The sequence below is a fragment of the Delphinapterus leucas genome, chromosome 21 (assembly GCF_059928025.1).
Source record: "Delphinapterus leucas isolate spDelLeu-1000000601 "Yukka" chromosome 21, BTC_Dleu_Yukka2, whole genome shotgun sequence".
In the NCBI taxonomy this organism is placed as follows: domain Eukaryota; kingdom Metazoa; phylum Chordata; class Mammalia; order Artiodactyla; family Monodontidae; genus Delphinapterus; species Delphinapterus leucas.
Window position 1 is genome coordinate 10627770 of NC_143149.1, and position 22726 is coordinate 10650495.

General features: G+C 40.4%; 1 protein-coding gene and 1 pseudogene across 3 annotated transcripts in view; both read right to left on the reverse strand.

The window, feature by feature from the left end:
• Nucleotides 1-3325: 3325 nt before the first annotated feature.
• Nucleotides 3326-22726, reverse strand: part of CLN8 (CLN8 transmembrane ER and ERGIC protein) — a 59650-nt gene continuing 40249 nt past the window's right edge. The window contains exon 7 of one of the 3 annotated variants that reach the window (XR_016391074.1): nt 3326-3957. Coding sequence is in view for 1 of the 3 variants with exons in the window: in XM_089903615.1 (XP_089759741.1) it covers nt 3911-3957 (47 nt within the window). In the remaining 2 variants the exon portion in view is untranslated. Of the gene's footprint in view, nt 3958-10881; nt 17570-22726 lie in introns of those variants that run through there. The other 2 variants (XM_089903615.1, XR_016391073.1) reach the window with 2 other exon arrangements.
• LOC115803239 (small nucleolar RNA SNORA70) lies at nt 5698-5815 on the reverse strand (annotated as a pseudogene).

A 22726-nucleotide genomic window follows, 5' to 3' on the forward strand; every position in this document is an offset into this window, starting at 1 on the left:
AATACTGGTTGTGCTAGAACTGATGTGTTTGGTAAACAGGCGGGGTTTGTGTTTGCCGAGTTCCTTTTACTTTTTTTAATCTTTCCTTTGGTGCATGCCTGTGTTATATTAACAGTGCAGTTAATAATTTAGTGTTGAGTTGTATTTATTTACTGTTAATTATCAGCATATTATTAGTTACTGATGTAAACTTACGTAAGGAGAAGTATTTCTTGTTACTCTTATTAAGAGTATTGCTTCTATAACTTAATAGATTGGTCCAGTAGTAAGACTAGGAGTTGTTTTGTTTATTGTTGGTATTGGGATATATTTATTGTTGAGCTTGAACGCCTTCTTAATTGGTGGCTGCTTTTATGCCAGCTGTAGTGTTTGTTTTTTACTCTCTGGTTATGGTCGTATCCATTTCTAAAAAGCTGTACCTTTTTATACTAACATTTAAAAATACATTAAAACTTATAACGGGGCTTCCCTGGTGGCGCAGTGGTTGAGAGTCTGCCTGCCGATGCAGGGGACAAGGGTTCGTGCCCTGGTCTGGGAAGATCCCACATGCCGTGGAGCGGCTGGGCCCGTGAGCCATGGCCGTTGAGCCTGTGCGTCCGGAGCCTGTGCTCCGCAACAGGAGAGGCCACAACAGTGAGAGGCCTGCGTACCGCAAAAACAAACAAACAAAAAAAGACACTTAAAACGGTTTTTAGTACTTTTTAAGGTTGAATTGAAATTCTTTTTTTGGACAACCAGCTGTCACCAGGCTCGTTAGGCTTGTTAGCTCTACTTATGAATCTTCTCACTGTTTTGCCACATAGATGAGTTTGTTCTAATAAACTGTTCATAAGTAGCTCGTTTGGTTTTGGGTTATTTAAGTTCTCTTTGTTAACTTTTTGCTAGTTAAATCATTATGCAAAAGGTACAAGGGGTAAACTTTGCTTTCTATTACTTTTAATATTTCATCATTCCCTTACGGTACTTCCTCAATAGCGCCAGAGGGTAATTTAAATTCTATCTCCTGTACTTTAAGTGTTGAGTGAATGTTTAATCTGCTTATGCTAATATAATGGGAGGGGTGTTGGGCTAGCTGTAGTTCAAGGCATTCGTGGGATATGAAATCTCCTGGGTGGACAGGTCCTTATTTAAGCTTGCTTTGATTTATCCAGCACACTTTCCAGCTTGCTTACCTTGTTATGACCTGTCTCCTTGCATATGATTGGCATTTGCTGATAGATTAGAGGAAATTATTACACTTGAGTAGGATGGCGGGCGGTGTGTGCGTGCTTCATTGCCTTATTCAACTAAGCATTCTGTTCTTAATTTACTACTAAATGCTCCTTTGGTTTTTAAATTTCATAAAAAGTTTTGTGTGACGAAAATATGTTCTTGATACAGAAAATGTAGCCCATTTCTTCCCACCCCGTAGGTTACAACTTGACCTAATGTTTTTATGTGTAATAGTTATGCTTGCTTGTATGCCTTTAGGGTTCGCTGAAGATGGCGGTATATAGACTGAACTAGCAAGGGTTGGTGAGGTTTATCGGGGTTCACCGATTATAGAAGAGGCTCCTCTAGAGGGGTGTGGAGCAGCACCAAGTCCTTTGAGTTTAAGCTGTTGCCAGTAGTACTTTGGCGAATAATTTTGTTCTTGTAATTATGTGGGTTTAGGGCTAAGCATAGTGGGGTATCTAATCCCAGTTTGGGTGTTAGCTGCTGTGTTATCAGGAAATAGTAAAGTCGTCTTCATCTACTTTCATTTGAGTTATGGCTTAATTAAAACTTAACTTTATTTTGCATTACTCTTTAACACGCTTTATGCCGTATTTCTTATTATTTGAGTTAGTCTATGACCCTGGTGGCTAGCGTGAAATTTACCAACCCTAATTAATATAACTTAGTCGAACTTTCATTTATAGCTTAATTTTTACCATTGCTGTTTGCTGTGGGGTGTGGTTAAGCAAGGCGTTGTGGGCTGCTGGTGTTAGCGTGCTTGATGCCTGCCTCTCTTAATCTCAGTGGTTTAGAGGGCATTCTCACCGGGGCGTGGATGCTTGCATGTGTAATTTTATTAAAAACGAGAACGGCTGGGACCAAACCTATGTGTTTATGGAGTTAATGAACTCATCTAGGCATTTTCGGTGCCTTGCTTTAGGGTTTAAGCTACATTAAGAAGTTGACGTATGTGATGGATTAATATTTATATGATTATTTTATGTGGCTTATGTCAGATTTAGTATTAAAATTTTGATAAAAATGGCCACTAGATCTAGGGAGATGTCTGTTTCTATAAGTGGTGAATATCCAAGTAGTTTATTGGGACTGTTAATGACAGATTGGCTCTGCTATTGACCTCTACCAGGAGTAAATCCTGTGCTCCTGCAGCTCTCACTTTCAACACCCCCTGAAAGGAGGTCAAGGTGGAGAGCTGCAGCGAGGCTCTCTGTGCTGGGAGAAACTGGCAAAACAGGTCTTCAGGTAGTTAGATATTTTCTGGAGCCCATTTTATGAGCCCAATTCTTGTATCTCTTTATATCTAGAAAAGCACTAAGATCCTTCATGGCAACGTCTGCTCTTCGTGACTAGCAGAGTAACCTGCACAAGAGTAGCAGAAACCTCCAGTAAAAAGTATGTGCTTGATTGCAGGTATTCCCCCTGCACCAGAGTCACATATATACTGACCTTCCCCCTGCCTCTTGGGAGCAGTCTCTCAGAGCCATCTGGGATGCTGTCTTCCGGGCTGCAGTCCTCATTTTGTCCCAAATAAAACTTAACTCGCAACTCTCACGTGGTGCGTTTTTTAAAAGGTCAGCAGTGCGATTGGGTTATTTTCTCGTCCGTTTAATTTTGGGTAGGTGGTTAAACTGTACTTGCACACGTGCGTGTAATCTTATGTCCTGTAACCATTGACTGAACAGCAGCTTATGGTTGATGATGTTGGTAAATGATGTTCAATTAAGTCCAGTTACAATTTATTTGAGTTAAGGTCTCAGATGGCCATAGCTGAGTCCAAGCATCCCTTAAAAGTTAAAAAGTACCAAATGCATGTCACCAGTTATGTGTGAGCATGGGCTGATTAGTCATTAGTCCATCAAGATGTCTTGTTTAGGGCTTCCCTGGTGGTGCAGTGGTTGAGAGTCCGCCTGCCGATGCAGGGGACGCTGGTTTGTGTCCCGGTCCAGGAAGATTCCACGTGCTGCAGAGCGGCTAGGCCCGTGAGCCATGGCCGCTGAGCCTGCGCGTCCGGAGCCTGTGCTTCGCAACGGGAGGGGCCACAACAGTGAGAGGCCCGTGTACCGCAAAAAAAAAAAAAAAAAAAAAAAAGTCTTGTTTAAGAGGAATGAATGGGCGATTTTAGGTGAGATGGTCCTGAAATAAGAACCAGGTGTCTGATAAAGTTCATCAATAGAAACCCGCAGAGATCACGGGCCTGGAGCGAGAAGAGGGACACCTGCCAAGTGGGTCGATGGTCTCACTCGGCCTGGTGATTAAGCTCGTGATCTATCGGATATGATATGCATGTTGACCTGAATTGATTTGACTTAACGTGCTATGTACGATTGACAATGTATATGTTCTATGTAATATCAATAATACAATTACATGCTTATAAGCACGGGGTAAATGTATGATTATACATAAAATGTATTATGTATGATATGGCATGTATGTATGTATTGATGTGGTGATGCAGATATGCACGAAGTACACACTAGTTTATTGTAAAATGAGGTCATTTTAATACTGAAATAGTACTCAATTTTGTAAATGTCCCATGACAAAAGTTTCAAGGAATAGTGTAAGTAGAATTTTAGCTTTGGGTGCTGATGGTGGAGCTGGAGCTACCTCCTCGAGTCTTAGAAGGAGATGTGTTGTTCTCCTTCTCTGGTTTATAAGACCAGGATGATGTATCTTCTACAAAGACTCTTCATTTCAGGCGATTGTTTTCCACAATACTGGTTACTGGCATTAGTGCTAGGATTAGAAAGAAGTATAAAATAGATGTTAGTTGTCCAGTGATAACGAAAGGATGCTCTACATGTTGTCCTCCAATTCATGTTAGTGTGACTAGGTCTGCCACTAGGATTCAGAACAGGCATTGGCTAAGGCGTCAGAATATTATGCTTCATTGCTTGGATGTGTGGAGCATTGGGATAAATGCTAGGATTACGATAAAAAAGATTAGGGCTAGTATTCCTCCTAGTTTATTGGGGATTGATTGTAGGATTGTGTATGCAAATAGGAAGTACGTTCTTGTTTAACGTGAGGTGGTATATTGAGAGGATTTGCTGGGGTGTAGTTGTCGGGGTCTCCTAGTAAGTAGGGTGAGAATAAGACTAATACTATCAATGCTAGAACTAGTAATAAAGCACCTAAAATGTCATTAATTGTATAGTAGGGGTGAAATGGAATTTTGTCTATGTCAGATGGGATTCCTTTGGGGTTATTAGGTCCTGTTTCGTGAAGGAATAGTAGGTGGACGGCTGCTAGTGCTGTAGTGATGAATGGGAGGATAAAAGTGAGGGTGAAGAATTGTGTAAAGAGTTGCTTTGTCTACCGAGAAGCCGCCTCAGATCCATTCGACAAGGTTGTACCGATGTATGGGATTGCTGAGAGGAGGTTGGTAATAACTGTTGCTGCTCAAAACGGTATTTGTCCTCAGGGTAGTACATAGCCTATGAATGCTGTGGCTATCACTGTAAATAGGATAATACCGATCTTTCATGTTTCTAGAAAAGCACAGGACCCATAATATAGCCCACGTCCTACATGAATAAGTAGGCAAATAAAGAATACAGAAGTTCCGTTTGCATGTACATGCCGAATGATTCATCTCTGATTTACGGCAGATGGGTGTCACTGATCAGAAAGCAGTTATTGTGTCTGACGTGTGATGTATTGCTAGGAACAAGCCTGTTAAGATTTGTAAAATCAAAGATACCCAACAGGGAGCCAAAATGTCATCATGATGAAATGTTTGATGAGGCTGGAATATCAATGAATGCATTGTTGATGATTTTTATTAATGGGTGTGATTTTCGGATGTTGGTCACTAGTGTTCTTATAGTTGAATAACAACGATGATTTTGCATGTCATTGGCCATGGTTAGATTCCACGTAAGAATAATGATACAACGTATTTATTTTGAGTCCTTTGTGATTTTATGGGGTTTTCTTCAAAACCTTCCCCTGTCTCTGGAGGGCTTGGACTGACTATGGGTGGTGGTGCTGGTTGTGGGACTGTGTTGACTTTTGGTGGTTCATTTTTAGATTTAATGGTTTTTTCTTTTTTAAAAAAAGCAGGAAAATAGGATGTATTGGCACGCCCGAGTAAGGAGGGGACGGCGCCAAGGCCCTCCTGAGCGCAGGGCCCACCACGTGTCCAGGGGCCACGACTAGGGCTGTATTTTACCCCACAGCCATCCGGGATGAGCCATTTTTCTGCCACCATGTCATCAAATTCATCTGCGTTAAACTTAGGAAGTCCCCACTTCGTGGAGACGTAGATCTTCTGGAGGCCAGAGCACGTGGACTGGGCCCTGCAGAGGGCCTCAGTCACAAGCTCCTTGTCCTGTGCTTGGTGTGGATGTGCATGATGACTTGGCCATCGTGGACCCTGGCCACTGTGCTCTGGAGCTCTCCAAGGGCACCTTGCATGCCTGTCTGCAGCCTAGACTGGGGACAGCATTCCAGTCACGAGTGTCTACTGGAAAGGGCTGAATCCAGCGTCCCTGAGGGCAACCTGTACAGTCCACAGGCTGCACGTACCACCGAGGAGGTGCACACCGGGCCCCCACAGGGAAAAGAGCACAGTTGGCTTAACTGGCTGAAAATTAATGGTACTTTTGATTTATTTAGGGGGGATGTTGGTAGTGTTTGGTAATATGACAGCTGTAGCTACTGAACAGTACCCAGAAGTGTGGGTTCTTAATAAGACTGTCTTGGGTATATTTCTTTCAGGCTTCATAATAGTTTTCAGTGGTGTTTTATGTTTTGAAAGTTGAGGAGGTAGAAACTACTTCAGTTCAGTGGGCTAAGGGATTGAGTAGTTTATGATACAGATGGTGAGTCTGGAGTTTTAGGGAAGCGGCTGTGGGAGTCACGGTGTTGTACAGCTGTGCTTCTTGGCAGGCGATTGTTACTGGTTGATCACTGCCTATTGGTGTTGGGGTTATATCGGTTACTTGTAACTAGAATTGTGCTCAGGGCGAGGGTTATGAGGAGTGAGAGGAGGGGATATAGCTTGATTAGGCCTTTTTGTTCTGATCCTAATGTAGAGAATTTTATTTGAATAAGGGAGGTGGTTTTTGGTAAAATGCTTTCTAGTCAAATTAAGTCTCGGAGAGAAGATGCTGATTTTTGGCTTGTTGACGGGTTCCAGTAGGGTGTTAGGCGGTGTGTGAGAGTGGGAAAGTATCCTGAGGGGTTGGAAAACTTGAAGATGTCTGAGAAACACTTACATTTTAAGTTTTGAGAAGTAAGATTAAGTTCGAGGGCTAGAGTCAAGCCGAGGTTAGGTACAGCAAGGGCAGCTGGTTTACGAAGTAGGGTATAGGTATTTGAGGGACTGTTACTGGAGGAGTATTGTTGGAGATGATAAACCCCGTGAAATGCTCCCCGTTAATAAGCGTTTGATAGAATAGATTAGGAATGGGTTACTTTCACTCATGAAAGTTAAGGTGGGAAAGCGAGCTTGTCCGAATAATGCAAAGAAGATAATGACTACTGTGAACAGCTGTGAGGGATGTGGTGATTAGCGTTATCAGCAGGGCTCAGCTGTTGGTATAAGACATATTAGCAGTCTTGATAATTAGGTCTTTAGAATAAAATCCAGTACAGAAAGGTGTTCCTGTTAGGGCTAGGCTTCTGATAATGAGGGCTGTTGTAGTAAAGGGTATTGCTTTGACTAGGCCCCCTGTTTTTCAAATGTCTTGTTCATCCTTTAGGCTGTGAATAGTAGACCCAGAGCATATAAATAATATGGCCTTAAACAGGTGTGTGTGTGCAGATATGGAGGAATGCTAGATAAGGCTGGTTAATACCGGTTGTTACCATTATAAGGCCTAACCGGCTTGAAGTGGAGAAAGTGACAATTTTTTTAATATCCTTTTGGGTAAGAGTGCATATTGCTGTAAATAATGTAGTACTAGCTCCTAAGCATTGTGTTATTGTCTGAATAAGCTCATTCTTTTCTGTTAAAGGGTAGAAGAGGATGAGAAGGAAAATACCTGCTACAACTATTGTGCTTGAGGGGAGAAAGGCTGAAACGGGTAGCACCTTCTGTTGCTGAGGGAGTCAAGGGCGGAGACCAAATGGGGTGGATTTTCCAGCTGCAGCTAGTACAAGTCCTATTAAAGGTAGGTTTGAGTGGCTTAGGTCAAGTATGAAGATTTGTTGCAGATCTCACGCATGTAAATTAAACAGAAATTATGCTATTGATATAATAAATCCAGTGTCTCCAATAAGGTTACACAGAATTGCTTGAAGAGCTGCTGTATTTGTGTCTGTTCGTCTGTACCATCATCCGATTAGCTTGTTGGTGTACAGAAACACAACAGGTTTCTGTATATTAATTTGGTATCCTGCAATGTTACCAAATTCATTGAGCTCTAGTAGTTTTCTAGTGGCGTCTTTAGGATTTTCTATGTGTGGTATCATGCCACCTGGAAACATGACAGTTTTATTTCTTCCCCAATTTGGATCCCCTTTATTGCTTTTTCTTTGATTGCTGTGGCTAGGACTTCTAAATAAAAGTGGTGAGAGAGGACATCCTTGTCTTGTTCCTGATCTTAGAAGAAATGTCTCAGCTTTTCACCATTAAGTATGTTAGCTGTGGGCTTATTTATATGGCCTTTATGTCAAGGTATGTTTCCTCTATACCCACTTTGAGGTTTTATCATAAATGGCTGTTGAGTTTTGTCAAAAGCCTTTTCTGCATCTATTGAGATAATAATATGGGTTTAATTCAATTTGTTAATGTGGTGTATCACATTGATTTGTGGATACTGAACCATCCTCATATCCCTGCTTGATCATGATGTACGATCCTTTTAATGTATTCCTGGATTCAGCTGCTAATTCACTGAGGATTTTTGCATATATGTTCATCAGTGTTACTGGCCTGTAACTTTGTTTTTTCTTTGTCTAGTTTTGGTATCAGGGTGACGGTGGCCTCATAGAATGAGTTTAGAAGTGTTCCTTTGCAGTTTTTTGGAATGATTTCAGAAGGGTAGGTATTAACTCTTCTCTGAAAGTCCAGTGGAATTCACCTGTGAAGCCATCTGGTCCTGGACTTTTGTTTGTTGGGAGTTTTTAAATTACTCATTCAGTTTCACCACTGGTAATTGGTCTGTTCATGCTTTCTGTTTCTTCCTGGTTCAGTCTCAAGATTTTGTACATCTCTAAGAACTTGTCCATTCCTCCCAGTTTGCCCATTTCACTGTGTATAGTTGCTCATAGTAGTCTCCTTCTGATCTTTGTATTTCTGTGGTGCCGGATGTAACTTCCTCTTCACTTCTGATTTTTACTGATTGGGCCCTCTCCCTTTTTTTCTTGATTGAGTCTGGGTAAAGGTTTATCTATTTTGTTTCTCTCCAAAAAACCAGCTCTTCATTTCATTGATCTGTTTTTTATTCTTTTTCATTTATATCTGCTCTGATCTTCAAGATTTCTTTCCTTCTAAATGTGGGTTTTGTTTATTCTTTTTCTAGTTCCTTTGGGTGTAAGGTTAGATTGTTACAGATTTTTCTTGATTCCTGAGGTAAACTTGTATCCCTAAAACTTCCTTCTTAGAACTGCCTTTGCTGCATCCCATAGATTTTTGGATCATTGTGTTTTTGTTTTCATTTGTCTCTGGGTATTTTTTTTATTTACTCTTTGACTTCTTCAGTGACCCACTGGTTGTTCAGTAGCAATTATTCAGGCTCCATGTGTTTGTGCTTTTTGCAGTTTTCTTGTTGATTTCTAGTCTCATAGCATTGTGGTTGGAAAAGATCCTTGATATTTCAATTTTCTTACTGAGGTTTGTATTGAGGCCTGGCATGTGATCTATACTGGAGAATGTTTCATGTGCACTTGAAAAGAATGTGTACAGTAAGTTCCCTACACATGAATGAGTTCTGTTCCGAGAGTGCGTTCGTAAGTCCAGTTTGTTTGTAAGTCCAACAAAGTTAGCCTAGGTACCCAACTAACACAGTCAACTATATAGTACTGTACTGTAATAGGTTTATAATACTTTTCACACAAATAATACATAAAACCAAACAAGATTAAAAATGTTTTAATTTTTAACAGTACAGTACCTTGAAAAGTACAGTAGTCCAGCACAACAGCTGGCACACAGGGGCTGGCATCGAGTGAACAGGCGAGAAGAGTTACTGCCTGGAGGAGGGAGGGGAGGTGGGAGATGGTAGAGCTGAAGGATCGTCAGCAATAGGAGATGGAGGGCAAGCTGCAATTTCACTCACGCCTGATGTTGATGGCACACGTTCTGGGTCCTTGCTGGATTCAATTCTGTCTATCCTCTTGAAAAAATGACCCAGTGATGTCTGGGTAGTAGCTCTTTTTTCCTCATCATAGATGACACGGTAGCATGGAATTACATTCTGAACAGCAGCTGCAACCTTTGTCTACCATTCTGCATTCGGGTCCTGTGCCTCAAACACTAACAGTGCCTCCTCAAATAAAGCCCCCATGCCATTTCCTGCATCGTGAATCTCTTTGGTTCTTCACTTACTTCTTCTTCCTCTTGTTGCTCCACTCTCTCAACTGTTTTCACTTTTCTTTCAATTGTTATCGCTCGGCGCTTCTTAGCAGTACCAGCTACATCACCACTGCTTTTACGCTTGCTTCCGGACATCCTGGGCTTGAAATAAAGATACTGTACCTACTGTACTCTATACTGTAGAGTAAACCACACGAAAGCACAACCACTTGTAGAGGATGCACGCATGTGACAGTGCACGCTAGAGTGAACTAACTTATGTGATTGGACGTGCGAGTGTATGTTTGCATCTTTAAAAGTTCACATCTTGAAGGTCCATATGTAGGAGACTTACTGTATTCTGCTTTTGGGATATTCTAAATATATATATATATATATATCAAGTCCATCTGAACTAATGTGTCATTTAAGGCCCATGTTTCCTTATTGAATTTTCTATCTGGATGATCTGTCCACTGATTGTAAGTGGTGGTAAAAAGTCCCCCACTATTACTGTGCTGCTGTCGATCTCTCCCTTTATGTCAATACTTGCCTTATATATTTACGTGTTCCTATGTCGGGTGCATGTATATTTACGATAGTTGTATCTTCTTGGATTGACCCCTTGAGCATTATATAATGTCCTTCTTTGTTTCTTGTAACAGTCTTCGTTTTGAAGTCTCTCTTGTCTGATAAGTATTGCTACCTAAGCTTTGTTTAGATTTCCATGTGCATGGAATACCACTTTCCGTCCCCTCACTTTCAGTATGTTTAGATCTGAAGTGAGTCTCTTGTAGGCAGTGTATATACAGGTTTTGCTTTTGTATCCATTCAGTCACTCCGTCTTATTGGAGTATTTAGTCCATTTACATTAAAGTAACTATTGATATGTATGTACTTACTGCCATTTTGTTAATTGTTTTGGGGTTGTTTTTGTGGTTTTTAAAATTCCTTGTGTTCTTTGTGATTTGATGACTACCTTTGGTGTTTAGATTTCCTCTGTTCTTTGTATCTTTGTGTAGCATTATAGATTTAGGGGTTTATCATTACCATGAGGTTATATATAGTAATATACATGTGTGATTACTTTAAGTTGCTGATCACTTAATTTCAGATGCATTTTAACAACCCTGCATTTTTACTCTCCTAATTACTGTCTTTGTCATGTCTTACATCTGTTTTGTAGATGATCACACTAAATTGACTTTTAACTTTCTTACTTGCTTTGTACATGATTTAGTGCCTTTACTAAATATTCGCCTTTACTGATGAGCTTTTTCCCTTTGTAATTTCCGTGTTTTTAGTTGTGGCCTTCTCTTTTTTTGCTTAGAGAAGTCCAGTTAACGTTTCTTGTAAAGCTGGTTTGGGGGTGCTGAACTTTTTAGCTGTTGCTCATCTGTAAATGTCTTGATCTCTCCATCAAATCAAAGTCTTGCCAGGCAGAGTATTCCTGGTTGTAGGTTTTTCCCTTTTATCACTTTACATATATTGTACTCCTCCCTTCTGGCCTGCAGAGTTTGTTGAAAAGTCAGCTGACAGCCTTACGGGAGTCCCCTTGTTACTTGTTGCTTTTCCTTTGCTGCTTTTAATGTTCACTCCAATTTTTGCTATTTTACGTACAATGCGTCTTGGTGTGATCCTCCTTCGATTGGTCCTGTTTGGGACTCTCTGTGCTTCTAGGACCTGGATGTCTGTTTCCTCTCCCAGGTCACAGAAGTTTTCAGCTGTTTCTTCAAATGTGTTCTCTGCCCCTTTTTCTCTTCCCTTTCTAGGACCTTTATATGTAAATATTAGTGCGTTTGAGGTCCCAGGAGTCTCTTATACTGTCATTTCTTATTTTTTCTCTTTAGCATCAGTGATTTCCACTACTGTCTTCCAGCTTACTAATCCATTCCTCTGTATCAGTCTGTTGCTTTCTCCTACTGTGTTCATTTCAGTTATTACACTCTTCACCTCTGTTGGGTTTTTTATACTTTCTAACTCTTTAAAACTTCTGACTTCGTGCTCCGTTAATGTGTTCTCCTCCTGAGTTCTTTGATCAGCTTTATGATCATTCATCCTTAGGTAGATTGCTTATCTCCACTTCACTTAGGTTTTCTTCTGGGGTTTTATCTCATTCCTTCATTTGGAATATGTTCCTCTGTCACTTCATCTTGCATGAATCGCTGTACTTCTACGTATCTGGTGGTTGGTTATGTTTCCCGCCCTTGGAGAAGTGGCCCTCTGTAGGAGACATCCTGTGTGCCCCAGAAGCACACTCTCCTCCTGTCGCCAGAGCTGTATGCTTTAGTGGTTCCCCCAGTGAGGGCTGCATAGGTCCTACTGCTGTGGTGGTCTGACTACTGGGGGTGCCCTGGTAGGCGTGGCCAGCCCCCATCCATTTGGTTGCCAGGCCCAGCCTTGCACAGAGGCTGCTGCATTCTGGTTGGTGGGGCCAGGTCACGAGATGGCTGGCTGCAGAATCCCCAGGGGCACGCCGGGCTAGTGCTGGCTCGCGGGTGGGCAGTGCCAGGTCCTGGGAGCTGGCTGCAGGGCCCAGGGGTTCAGTAGCTGGTGTCAGACTGCTCATGGGTGGGGTCCAGGGGTCCTGAAGCTTGTGTTGGCCAGCTGGTCAGCGGACTGGGTCCTGTCACAGCAGGCTGTGGGGCTGCAGTTGTCCTGGGGCTGGTGTCCGCCCACTGGTAGGTGAGGGTGGCCTCAAGGCTGGACTAGGCTTGCTGGTGGCCAGGGCTGAGTCCCAGGATCTCTGACTGCAGGGCCTGGGGCTCCCTAGTCTAGTGCCTGTGCTCCAGTGTGTGGGGCAAGGTCCTGGGCCCTCTGGTGGGCAGGGCATGTCCAGGGGTGGCTGTGGGCTGGGGTTTCTCAAAGAAGCCTGTCTGCTGGGTGGGGCTGTGCCCCTGCCCGCTCACTGCATAGCCTGAGGCATCCCAGTACTGGTGCCTAGAGGCTGTTGGGCAGGGGTGGGGCTGGGTCCTGAGGCTGAGAAGCTAGAGGGAGGATTCCACAGTGCAGGTTGCCAGCGAGTGTCCATGTGGTACACTGGCCTCCCAAATGGTGGCTGCCAGTGTCTGTGTCCCCAGGGTGAGCCCCCAGCCTCTCCAGGAGGATGAGATGATTGGCAGGTGGGTGTGACCCAGGTTCCTTCAGATCGCTGCTGCTGCCCTGGGTCTTGGAGCTTGTGAGAGCCTGTGTGCATCCTTTAAGAGTGGAGTCTCTTCCCCACAGCCCTTGGGGTCTCCTGAAAGCAAGCCCACTGGCCTCCAAAGCCACATGGTCTGGGGACTTGTCTTCCTGGTGCAGCACCCTCAGCCTGGGGAGCCGATGTGGGGCCCAGACCCCTTGCTCCTTGGGGAGCACCTCTGCAGTTGAAACTCTTCTCTGCTTTGTGGGCCACCCACTCTGGGGTATGGGTCCTCTTGTTTCTATTGAAGTATAGTTGGTCTACAATACTGTTTCAAGTACACAGCATAGTGATTCAGATTCAGCGTTTCTACAGATTGTACTGTTACAAATTACAAGATAATGAGGGTAGTGCCCTGTGCTATACAGTAAATCCTCGTTGCTTATTTTTTTAATCTGCTAGTTCATATCTGTTACTCCCTTACCCCTAATGTGTCTCTCCCTGCTTCCATCTCCCCTTTGGTAACATAAGTTTGTCTTCTAGAAGTCTGTGAATCTGTTTGTTTTACATATACATTCATTTGTGTTTCTTAGATTCCACACATGAGTGATACCATATAGTATTTGTCTTTCTCTGACTTACTTCTCTAAGCGTAATATTCTGTAAGTCCATCCACATTGCTACAAATGGCATTATTTCATTCTTTTTTATGGCTGAGTAATATTCCATTGTGTATATGTACTACATCTTCTTATCCATGTCTCTGTCTATGGACACTTAGGTTGCTTCCATGCCTTGGCTACTTACATATTGTAAATAGTGCAGCTATGAACATTGGGGTGCACGTATCTTTTCAAATTAGTGTTGTTTTTTCCAGAAATATGCCCAGGAGTAGAACTGCTGGATCACGTGGCAGTTATATTTTTAGTTTTTTGAGGACCCTCTGTACTGTTCTCCATAGTGGCTGCACCAACTTACATTCCCATGAAAAGGGTACTTGGGCTCCCTTTTCTCTGTAACTTCTCCAACATGCATTATTTATAGACTTTTTGATGGTGGCCATTCTGACTGATTTGGGATAATACCTCATTGTAGTTTTGATTTGTATTTCTCTATTGATTAGCAACGTTGAGCATCTCTTCATTGGCCCATTTGCCATCCATATGTCTTCTTTGGAAAAAATGTCTGTTTGAGTCTTCTGCCCATTTTTTTGATTGGATTTTTTTTTGGTATTGAGTTGTATGAGCTGTTGGTGTATTTTGGATATTCACCCTTTGTTGATGTGCATGATTTGCACACAGTCCCTCCCATTCAGCAGGTTGTGTTTTTGTTTTGTTGATGGCTTACTTTGCTGTGCAAAATCTTTTATATTTAATTAGGTCTCATTTGTCTTTATTATTATTATTATGTGTTGTTGTTTTGCTTTAATTCTTTTGCCTTAGGTGACTGATTCAAGAAATAGTGCTACCATTTATGCCAGAGTGTTCCTATGTTCTCTTATGGTTTTGTCTTACTTTTAGGTCTTAAAACCATTTTGAGTTTAGAATGTTCCCTCACACCACATATAAAAATAACCTTTCTTTTACATGCGGCTGTCCAGCTTTCCCAGAACCACTTGTTGAAAGAGACGGTCTTTTCCCCATCGTATATTCTTGCCTCCTTCGTAGATTCATTGACTGTAGGGTATGGGTTTATTTCTGGGTTCTCTTCTCTGTGACATTGCTCTGTCTGTTTTTCTGCCGCTACAACACTGCTTTGACTACTGTAGCTTTGTAGTATCGTCTGAAGCCTGGGAGGGTCATGCCTCCAGTTTTGCTCTTTTTTCTAAGATTGCTTTGGCAATTCATAGTCTTGTAGTTCTGTACAAATTTTTGGATTATTCCAGTTCTGTGAAAAAATCTCCTTAGTATTTTGATAGGGATCGAGTTAAATGTGTAGATTGCTTTGGGTTTTATGGCCATCTTAATATTCTTCCAATCCAAGAGCATGGGGTATCTTTCCATTTCTTTTATCAATGTTTTATATAGTTTTCAGCATATAGGCTTTTCACCTCCTTGGTTAAGTTTATTCAGCTAGGGTTTTTTTTTTTTTAGTGTGACTTTTAAATGGGATTAAAAAAATATCCCTTTCTGATATTTCATTTTTAGTGTATAGAAATGCAATGTATTTCTGTATATTAACAAGCTTGCTGAATTCATTAGTTCTCATAGTTTTTAGGTGGAGAAACTTTAGGGTTCTTGATACACAGTATCATGTCATCTGTAAATAGGGACAGTTGTACCTCTTTGCTTCCGATCTGGATACCCTTTATTTCTTTTTCATATCTGATTTGCTGTGCCTAGGACTTCCAATATTATGTTGAATAGAGGTGGTGAGAGTAGGCATACTTGTCTTGTTCCTGAATTTAGCAGTAAGGCTTTCAGCTTTTCACCATTGAGTATTATATTGGCTGTGGGTTTGCTTTAATGACTTTTATTAATGTTGAGACATGTTCCCTCTCCACTTTGGTAAGAGTTTTTATCATGTTGCATTTTATCAAATGCTTTTTCTGAAAATACTGAAATGATCATGTGGTTTGTCTTTCCTTTTGTTAGTGTGGAGTATCACACTGGTGTTTTTGTTTTCGTTTCACATATGTTGAACCATCCTTGCAACCCTGGAATGAATCCAAATTGAGAATGGTATATGACCCTTTTTATGTATTGTTGGATTTTGTGTGCTAACATTTTGATGAGGATTTTTGCATCTTTGTTCATGAAAGATATTGGTCTATAATTTTCTTCTTTTGTAGTGTCTTTGTCTGGTTTTGGTATCAGGATGATGGTGGCTTCATAGAATGATTTTGGCAGTGTTCCCCCTTCAATTATTTGGAAGAGTTTCGGAAGGATAGATAGAAGTTCTTTGTATGCTAGGTAGCATTCCTCTGTGAAACAGTCCACTTTTGTTTGCTGGAAGTTTTTATTTATTTATTTTTATTACAGATTCAATTTCACTTCTAGTGATCAGTTCAAATTGTCTACTTCTTGACTTAGTCTTCACAGTCTGTAGATTTCTATAAAGTTGTCCATTTCTTCTAGGTTGTCCAATTTGTTGACATATTACTAGTCATAGTAATGTGATTTTCTTTTATATTTCTGTGGTGTCAGTTATTGATCCTTTCTTACTTGTTTACTTGGTCCTCTCTTTTCTTCTTGGTAAGTCTGGCTAAAGGTTTATCAATTTTATCCTTTCAAATAGGTCTTTGTTTCATTAATCTTTTATTTCCCCTCTGATCTTTATTTCCTTCCTTCTGTTCACATTGGGCTTTGTTCTTTTCCTAATTCTTTTAGGTGGTAGGTTAAGTTGTTTGAGATTTTTCTTGTTTCTTGGAGGCCTATATTGCTATGAACTTCCCTCTTAGATCTACTTTTCCTTCATCCTATAGATTTTGTAGAGTTATTTATTTATTTTTGCAGTACGCGGGCCTCTCACTGCTGTGGCCTCTCCCGTTGCGGAGCACAGGCTCTGGACGCACAGGCTCTGGACGCACAGGCTTAGCGGCCATGGCTCACAGGCCTAGCCGCTCCGCGGCATGTGGGATCTTCCCAGACCGGGGCACGAACCCGTGTCCCCTACATTGGCAGGCGGACTCTCAACCACTGTGCCACCAGGGAAGCCCTGTAGAGTTATGTTTTTATTTTCATTTGTCTTCAGGTATTTTATTTCCTCTTTGATGTCATTGTTAACCCATTGATATTTTTTTTAGAGGCATGTTTAGTCTCCACATGTTTGTTCTGTTCCCATTTTTTCTTCAGTTGGTGTAATAGTGGGAAAAATGCTCAACATTATTTCTATCCTCTTATATTTGTTGAGGCTTATTTTGTGATGTGGTAAGTGCTCTATCCTTGAGAATGATCCATGTGCACTTCAACAAGGATTTGTGGGACTTCCCTGGTGGCACAGTGGTTAAGAATCCACCTGCCAATGCTGGGGACACAGGTTTGATCCCTTGTCCGGGAAGATCCCATATGCCACGGAGCAGCTAAGCCTGTGTGCCACAGCTACTGAGCCTGCGTCTAGAGCCCGCGAGCCACAACTACTGAGCCTGCATGCCTACAGCCTGTGCTCTGCAAAAAGAGAAGCCACTGCGATGAGAAGCCCACGCACCACAATGAAGAGTAGCCCCCGGTGGCCGCAACTAGAGAAAGCCTGGGCACACCAACAAAGACCCAATGCAGACAAAAAATAAATAAATTAATTAAGAAAAGGATTTGTATTCTGCTTTGTTATATGTAATATCCTATGGATATCGTTTAAGTCCAACTGATCTGTTCTGTCATTTAAGACTACGATTGCCTTCTTGATTTGTTTTTGGTCTTACCTGCCCACTGATGTCACAGGGGTGTTAGTCTACTCCTGTTGTCAATTTCTCCCTTCATGTCTGTCAGTATTTGCTTTATATAGATTAGGTGATCCTATATTGGGTGTGTATTTGTTAACAAATATTCTCTTCTTGCATTGATCCCTTTATCGTTATATAATGCTCTTCTATGTCTCTTTTTATCCTTTGTTTTAATGACTGTTTTGCCTGATAGGAGTATTGCTACTCTTGCTTTCTTCTTTGTTTGCGTGAAATCTTTTTCTATCCCCTCACTTTCAGTCTCTGTGCATCGCATCTTTCACCCTGAAGTGAGTCTCTCGTGGACAGCATATTGAAGAGCTTTGTTTTCTTAATCCAGGCAGCCACCCTGTCTTTTTTATTTACAAAACTATATTTTGAGCCACTAAAGAAAAAAGATACTTATTTAATGACAGTAAATAATTCAATGTACATAAATGACTAAACTCCACAACTACTTACAACATTAAAATATAAATTGCTAATTTTAAGTGACAGCAGAATGTGTTGAATAATGTTAATTCCAAATGTGCAGGTATTACGTACTATTTCACATAGGAATGACTTTACCTGTAACTAAAATATTGCTACTGAAGGTAAAACAACATAATTATCTAAACTTATAAGCAAAAAGGATAAAACAATATCAAAGGAAGGAGTAAATAATTTGTTTTGGGGGCATTTGTTTTCTTTTTAATTTAAATTTTATTTTATATTCAGGTATAGTTGATTTACAGTGTTGGGTTGCCTTCAGGTGTACAGCCAAGCAGTTCAGTTACACATATATCCGTTCTTTTTCAGATTCTTTTCCCATATAGGTTATTACAGAATACTGAGTACAGGTCCCTGTGCTATACGGTAGGTCCTCATTGATTATCTATTTTATTTATAGTGGTGTGTGTATGTTAATCCCAAACTCCTAGTTTATCTCTCACTCCTCCACTTTTTCCCTTTGGTAATCATAAGTTTGTATTCAAAATCTGTGGGACTGTTTTTGTTTTGTAAATAAATTCATTTGAATCATCTTTTTAGATTACACATATAAGTGATATCATATGAGATTTGTCTGACTGACTTCACTTAGTATGTCAATCTCTAGGTCCATCCATTTTGCTGTAAATGGCATTATTTCATTTTTTTTATGGATGAGGAATATCCCATTGCATATATGTACCACATCTTTTTTATCCATTGCTCTGTTGATGGACATTGAGGCTGCTTCCACGTCTTGGCTATTGTAAACAGTGCTGCAGTGGACACTGGGGTGCATGTGTCTTTTTGAATGATCGTTTTCATTGGATATAGCCCTAGGAGTGGGACTGCTGGATCATATGGTAGTTCTCTTCTTAGTTGTTTCAAGAAACCTCTATAGTGTTTTCCATAGTGGCTGCACCAAATGAATTACATTCCCACCAACAGTGTAGGAAGTTCCCTTTCCCCCACCCGCTTCAGCGTTTATTGTTCGTAGACTTTTTGACGATGGCCATTCTGACCAGTGTGAGGTGATACCTTGTTGTAAGTTTTTTTTTTTTAGATTGGGTTATAGTTGTTTTACAATGTTGTGTTAGTTTCTACTGTACAGCTAAGTGGAGTTCCCTGTGCTATACAGCAGGATCTCATTAGTTATCTGTTTTATACATATTACTGTATATATGTCAATCCCAATCTCTCAATTCATTCCACCCATCCTTTACCCCCTTGGTGTCCATCTGTTTGTTCTCTACATCTGTGTCTCTATTTCTGCCTTGCAAACTGGTTCATCTGTACCATTTGTTTTTCTCTTTCTTACTTCACTCTGTATGACACTGTAGGTCCATCCACATCTGCTGGGTCATATGGTAATTCTGTGTTTAGTTTAAGGAGCCTCTGTACTGTTCTCCATAGTGACTGTATCAATTTACATTACCACCAACAGTACAAGAGGGTTCCCTTTACTCCACAACCTCTCCAGCATTTATTGTTTGTAAATTTTTTGATGCCCATTCTGACTGGTGTGAGGTGATATCTCATTGTAGTTTCGATTTGCACTTCTCTAATAATTAGTGATGGTGAACTTTTTTCATGTGCTTTTTGGCCATCTGTATGTCTTCTTTAGAGAAATGTCTATTTTGATCTTCCACCCATGTTTTTATTGGGTTGTTTTTTTGATATTGAGCTATTGAGCTGCATGAACTGTTTATGTATTTTGGAGATTACTCCCTTGTCAGTTGCTTTATTTGCAAATACTTTCTCCCATTCTGAGGGTTGTCTTTTGGTTTTGTTTATGGTTTCCTGTGCAAAAGCTTTTAAGTTTAATTAGGTCCCATTTATTTACTTTTGTTTTTATTTCCATTACTCTAGGAGGTGGATAGAAAAAGATCTTGCTGTAATTTATGTCAAAGGTTGTTCTTCCTGTGTTTTCCTCTAAGAGTTTTATAGTGTCCGGTCTTTAGGTCTCTAATCCATTTTGAGTTTATTTTTGTGTATGGTGTTAGGGAGTGTTCAAATTCATTCTTCTACATGTAGCTGGCCAGTTTTCCCACCACCACTTATTGAAGACACTGTCTTTTCTCCATTGTATATCCATGCCTCCTTTGTCATAGATTAGTTGACCATAGGTGTGTGGGTTTATCTCTCGGTTTTCTATCCTGTTCCATTGATCTATATTTCTGTTTTTGTGCCAGTACCATATTGTCTTGATTACTGTAGCTTTGTAGTATAGTCTGAAGTCAGGAGTCTGATTCCTCCAGCTCTGTTTTTTCCCCTCAAGACTGTTTTGGCTATTAGGGGTCTTTTGTGTATCCATACAAATATTAAGATTTTTTTGTTCTAGTTCTGTAAAAAATGCCATTGGCAATTTGATTAATTTGATTGCATTGAATCTGTAGATTGCTTTGGGTAGTATAGTCATTTTCACAGTATTTATTGTTCCAGTCCAAGAACATGGTATATCTCTGTATCATCTTGAATTTCTTTCATCAGTGTCTTATATTTTCTGCATATAGGTCTTTTGTCTCCCTAGGTAGGTTTATTTCTAGGTATTTTATTCTCTTTGTTGCAGTGGTAAATGGGAGTGTTTCCTTAATTTCTCTTTCAGATTTTTCATCATTAGTGTATAGGAATGCAAGAGATTTCTGTGCGTTAATTCTGTATCCTGCAGCTTCACCAAATTCATTGATTAGCTCTAGAAGTTTTCTGGTGGCATCTTTAGGATTCTCTGTGTATCATGTCATCAGCAAACAGTGACAGTTTTACTTCTTCTTTTCCAATTTGGATTCCTTTTATTTATTCTCTGCTGTGGTTAGGACTTCCAAAACTGTTGAATAATAGTGGTGAGAGTGGACATCCTTGTCTTGTTCCAGATCGTAGAGGAAATGGTTTCAGTTTTTCACCATTGAGAATGATGTTTGCTGTGGGTTTGTCATATATGGCCTTTATTATGTTGAGGTAGGTTCCCTCTGTGCCCACTTTCTGGAGAGTTTTTATCATAAATGGGTGTTGAATTTTGTCAAAAGCTTTTTCTGCATCTATTGAGATCATCATATGGTTTTTATGCTTCAATTTGTTAACATGGTGTATCACATTGATTGATTTGCATGTATTGAAGAACCTTGCATCCCTGGGATAAATCCCACTTGATCCTGGTGTATGATCCTTTTAATGTGTTGTTGGATTTTGTTTGCTAGTATTTTGTTGAGGATTTTTGCATCTATATTCATCAGTGATATTGGTCTGTAATTTTTTTTTGTAGTATCTTTGTCTGGTTTTGGCATCAGGGTGATGGTGGCCTCATAGAATGAGTTTGGGACTGTTCCTTCCTCTGTAGTTTTTTGGAAGAGTTTGAGAAAGATGGGTGTTAGCTCTTCTCTAAATGTTTGATAGAATTCACCTGTGAAGCCATTTGGTCCTGAACTTTTGTTTGCTGGAAGATTTTTAATCACAGTTTCAATTTCATTATTTGTGGTTGGTCTGTTCATATTTTCTATTTCTTCCTGGTTTAGTCTTGGAAGGTTATACCTTTCTAAGAATGTCTATTTCTTGCAGGTTGTCCATTTTTTTGGCATAGAGTTGCTTGTAGTAGTCTCTCAGGATGCTCTGTATTTCTGCTGTAACTTCTCTTTTTTCATTTCTAATTTTATTGAGTCCACTCCCTTTTGATGAGTCTGGCTAATGGTTTATCAGTTTTGTTTATCTTTTCAAAGAACCAGATTTTAGTTGTATTGATCTTTGCTATTGTTTTCTTTGTTTCTATTTCATTTATTTCTGCTGTGATCTTTATGATTCCTTTCCTTCTGCTAACTTTGGGTTTTGTTTGTTCTTCTTTCTCTAGTTCCTTGAGGTGTAAGGTTAGATTGTTTGATTTTTCTTGTTTCTTGAGGTAGGCTTGTATTGCTATAAACTTCCCTCTTAGAACTGCTTTTGCTGCATCCCATAGGTTTTTTTTTTGCGGTATGCGGGCCTCTGGCTGTTGTGGCCTCTCCCGTTGCGGAGCACAGGCTCCAGACACACAGGTTCAGTGGCCATGGCTCACGGGACTAGCCACTCCGTGGCATGTGGGATCTTCCCGGACCGGGGCACGAACCTGTGTGCCCTGCATTGGCAGGCGGACTCTCAACCACTGCGCCACCAGGGAAGTCCTGCATCCCATAGGTTGGATCATTGTGTTTTCATTGTCATTTGTCTCTAGGTATTTTTTGATTTCCTCTTTGATTTCTTCAGTGATCTCTTGGTTATTTAGTAACGTATTATTTACCCTCCATGTGTCTGTGTGTTTTATGTTTTTTTCCCTGTAATTGATTTCTCATCTCATAGTGTTGTGGTCAGAAAAGATGCTTGATATGACTTCAATTTTCTTAAATTTACTGAGGCTTGATTTGTGACCCAAGCTGTGATCTATCCTGGAGAACGTTCCATGCACTTGAGAAGAAAGTGTAATCTGCTGTTTTTGGATGGAATGTCCTATAAATATCAGTTAAATCTATCTCGTCTATTGTGTCATTTAAAGCTTGTGTTTCCTTATTAATTTTCTGTTTGGATGATCTGTCCGTTGGTGTAAGTGAGGTGTTAAAGTCCCCCACTATGTTTGTGTTACTGTCGATTTCCTCTTTTAGAGCTGTTAGCAGTTGCCTTATGTATTGAGGTGCTCTTGTGTTGGGTGCATATATATTTATAATTGTTATATCTTCTTCTTGGATCGATCCCTTGATCATTATGTAGTGTCCTTCCTTATCTCTTTTAACATTCTTTATTTTAAAGTCTATTTTATCTAAGTATTGCTACTCCAGCTTTCTTTTGATTTCCATTTGCATGGAATATCTTTTTCCTTCCCCTCACTTTGAGTCTGTATGTGTCCCTAGGTCTGAAGTGGGTCTCTTGTAGAGAGCATATATATGGATCTTGTTTTTGTATCTATTCAGCAAGCCTGTGTCTTTTGGTTGGAGCATTTAATCCATTCACGTTTAAGGTAATTATCAATATGTATGTTCCTGTTACCATTTTCTTAATTGTTTTTGGTTTGTTTTTGTAGGTCCTTTTCTTCTCTTGTGTTTCCCATTTAGAGAAG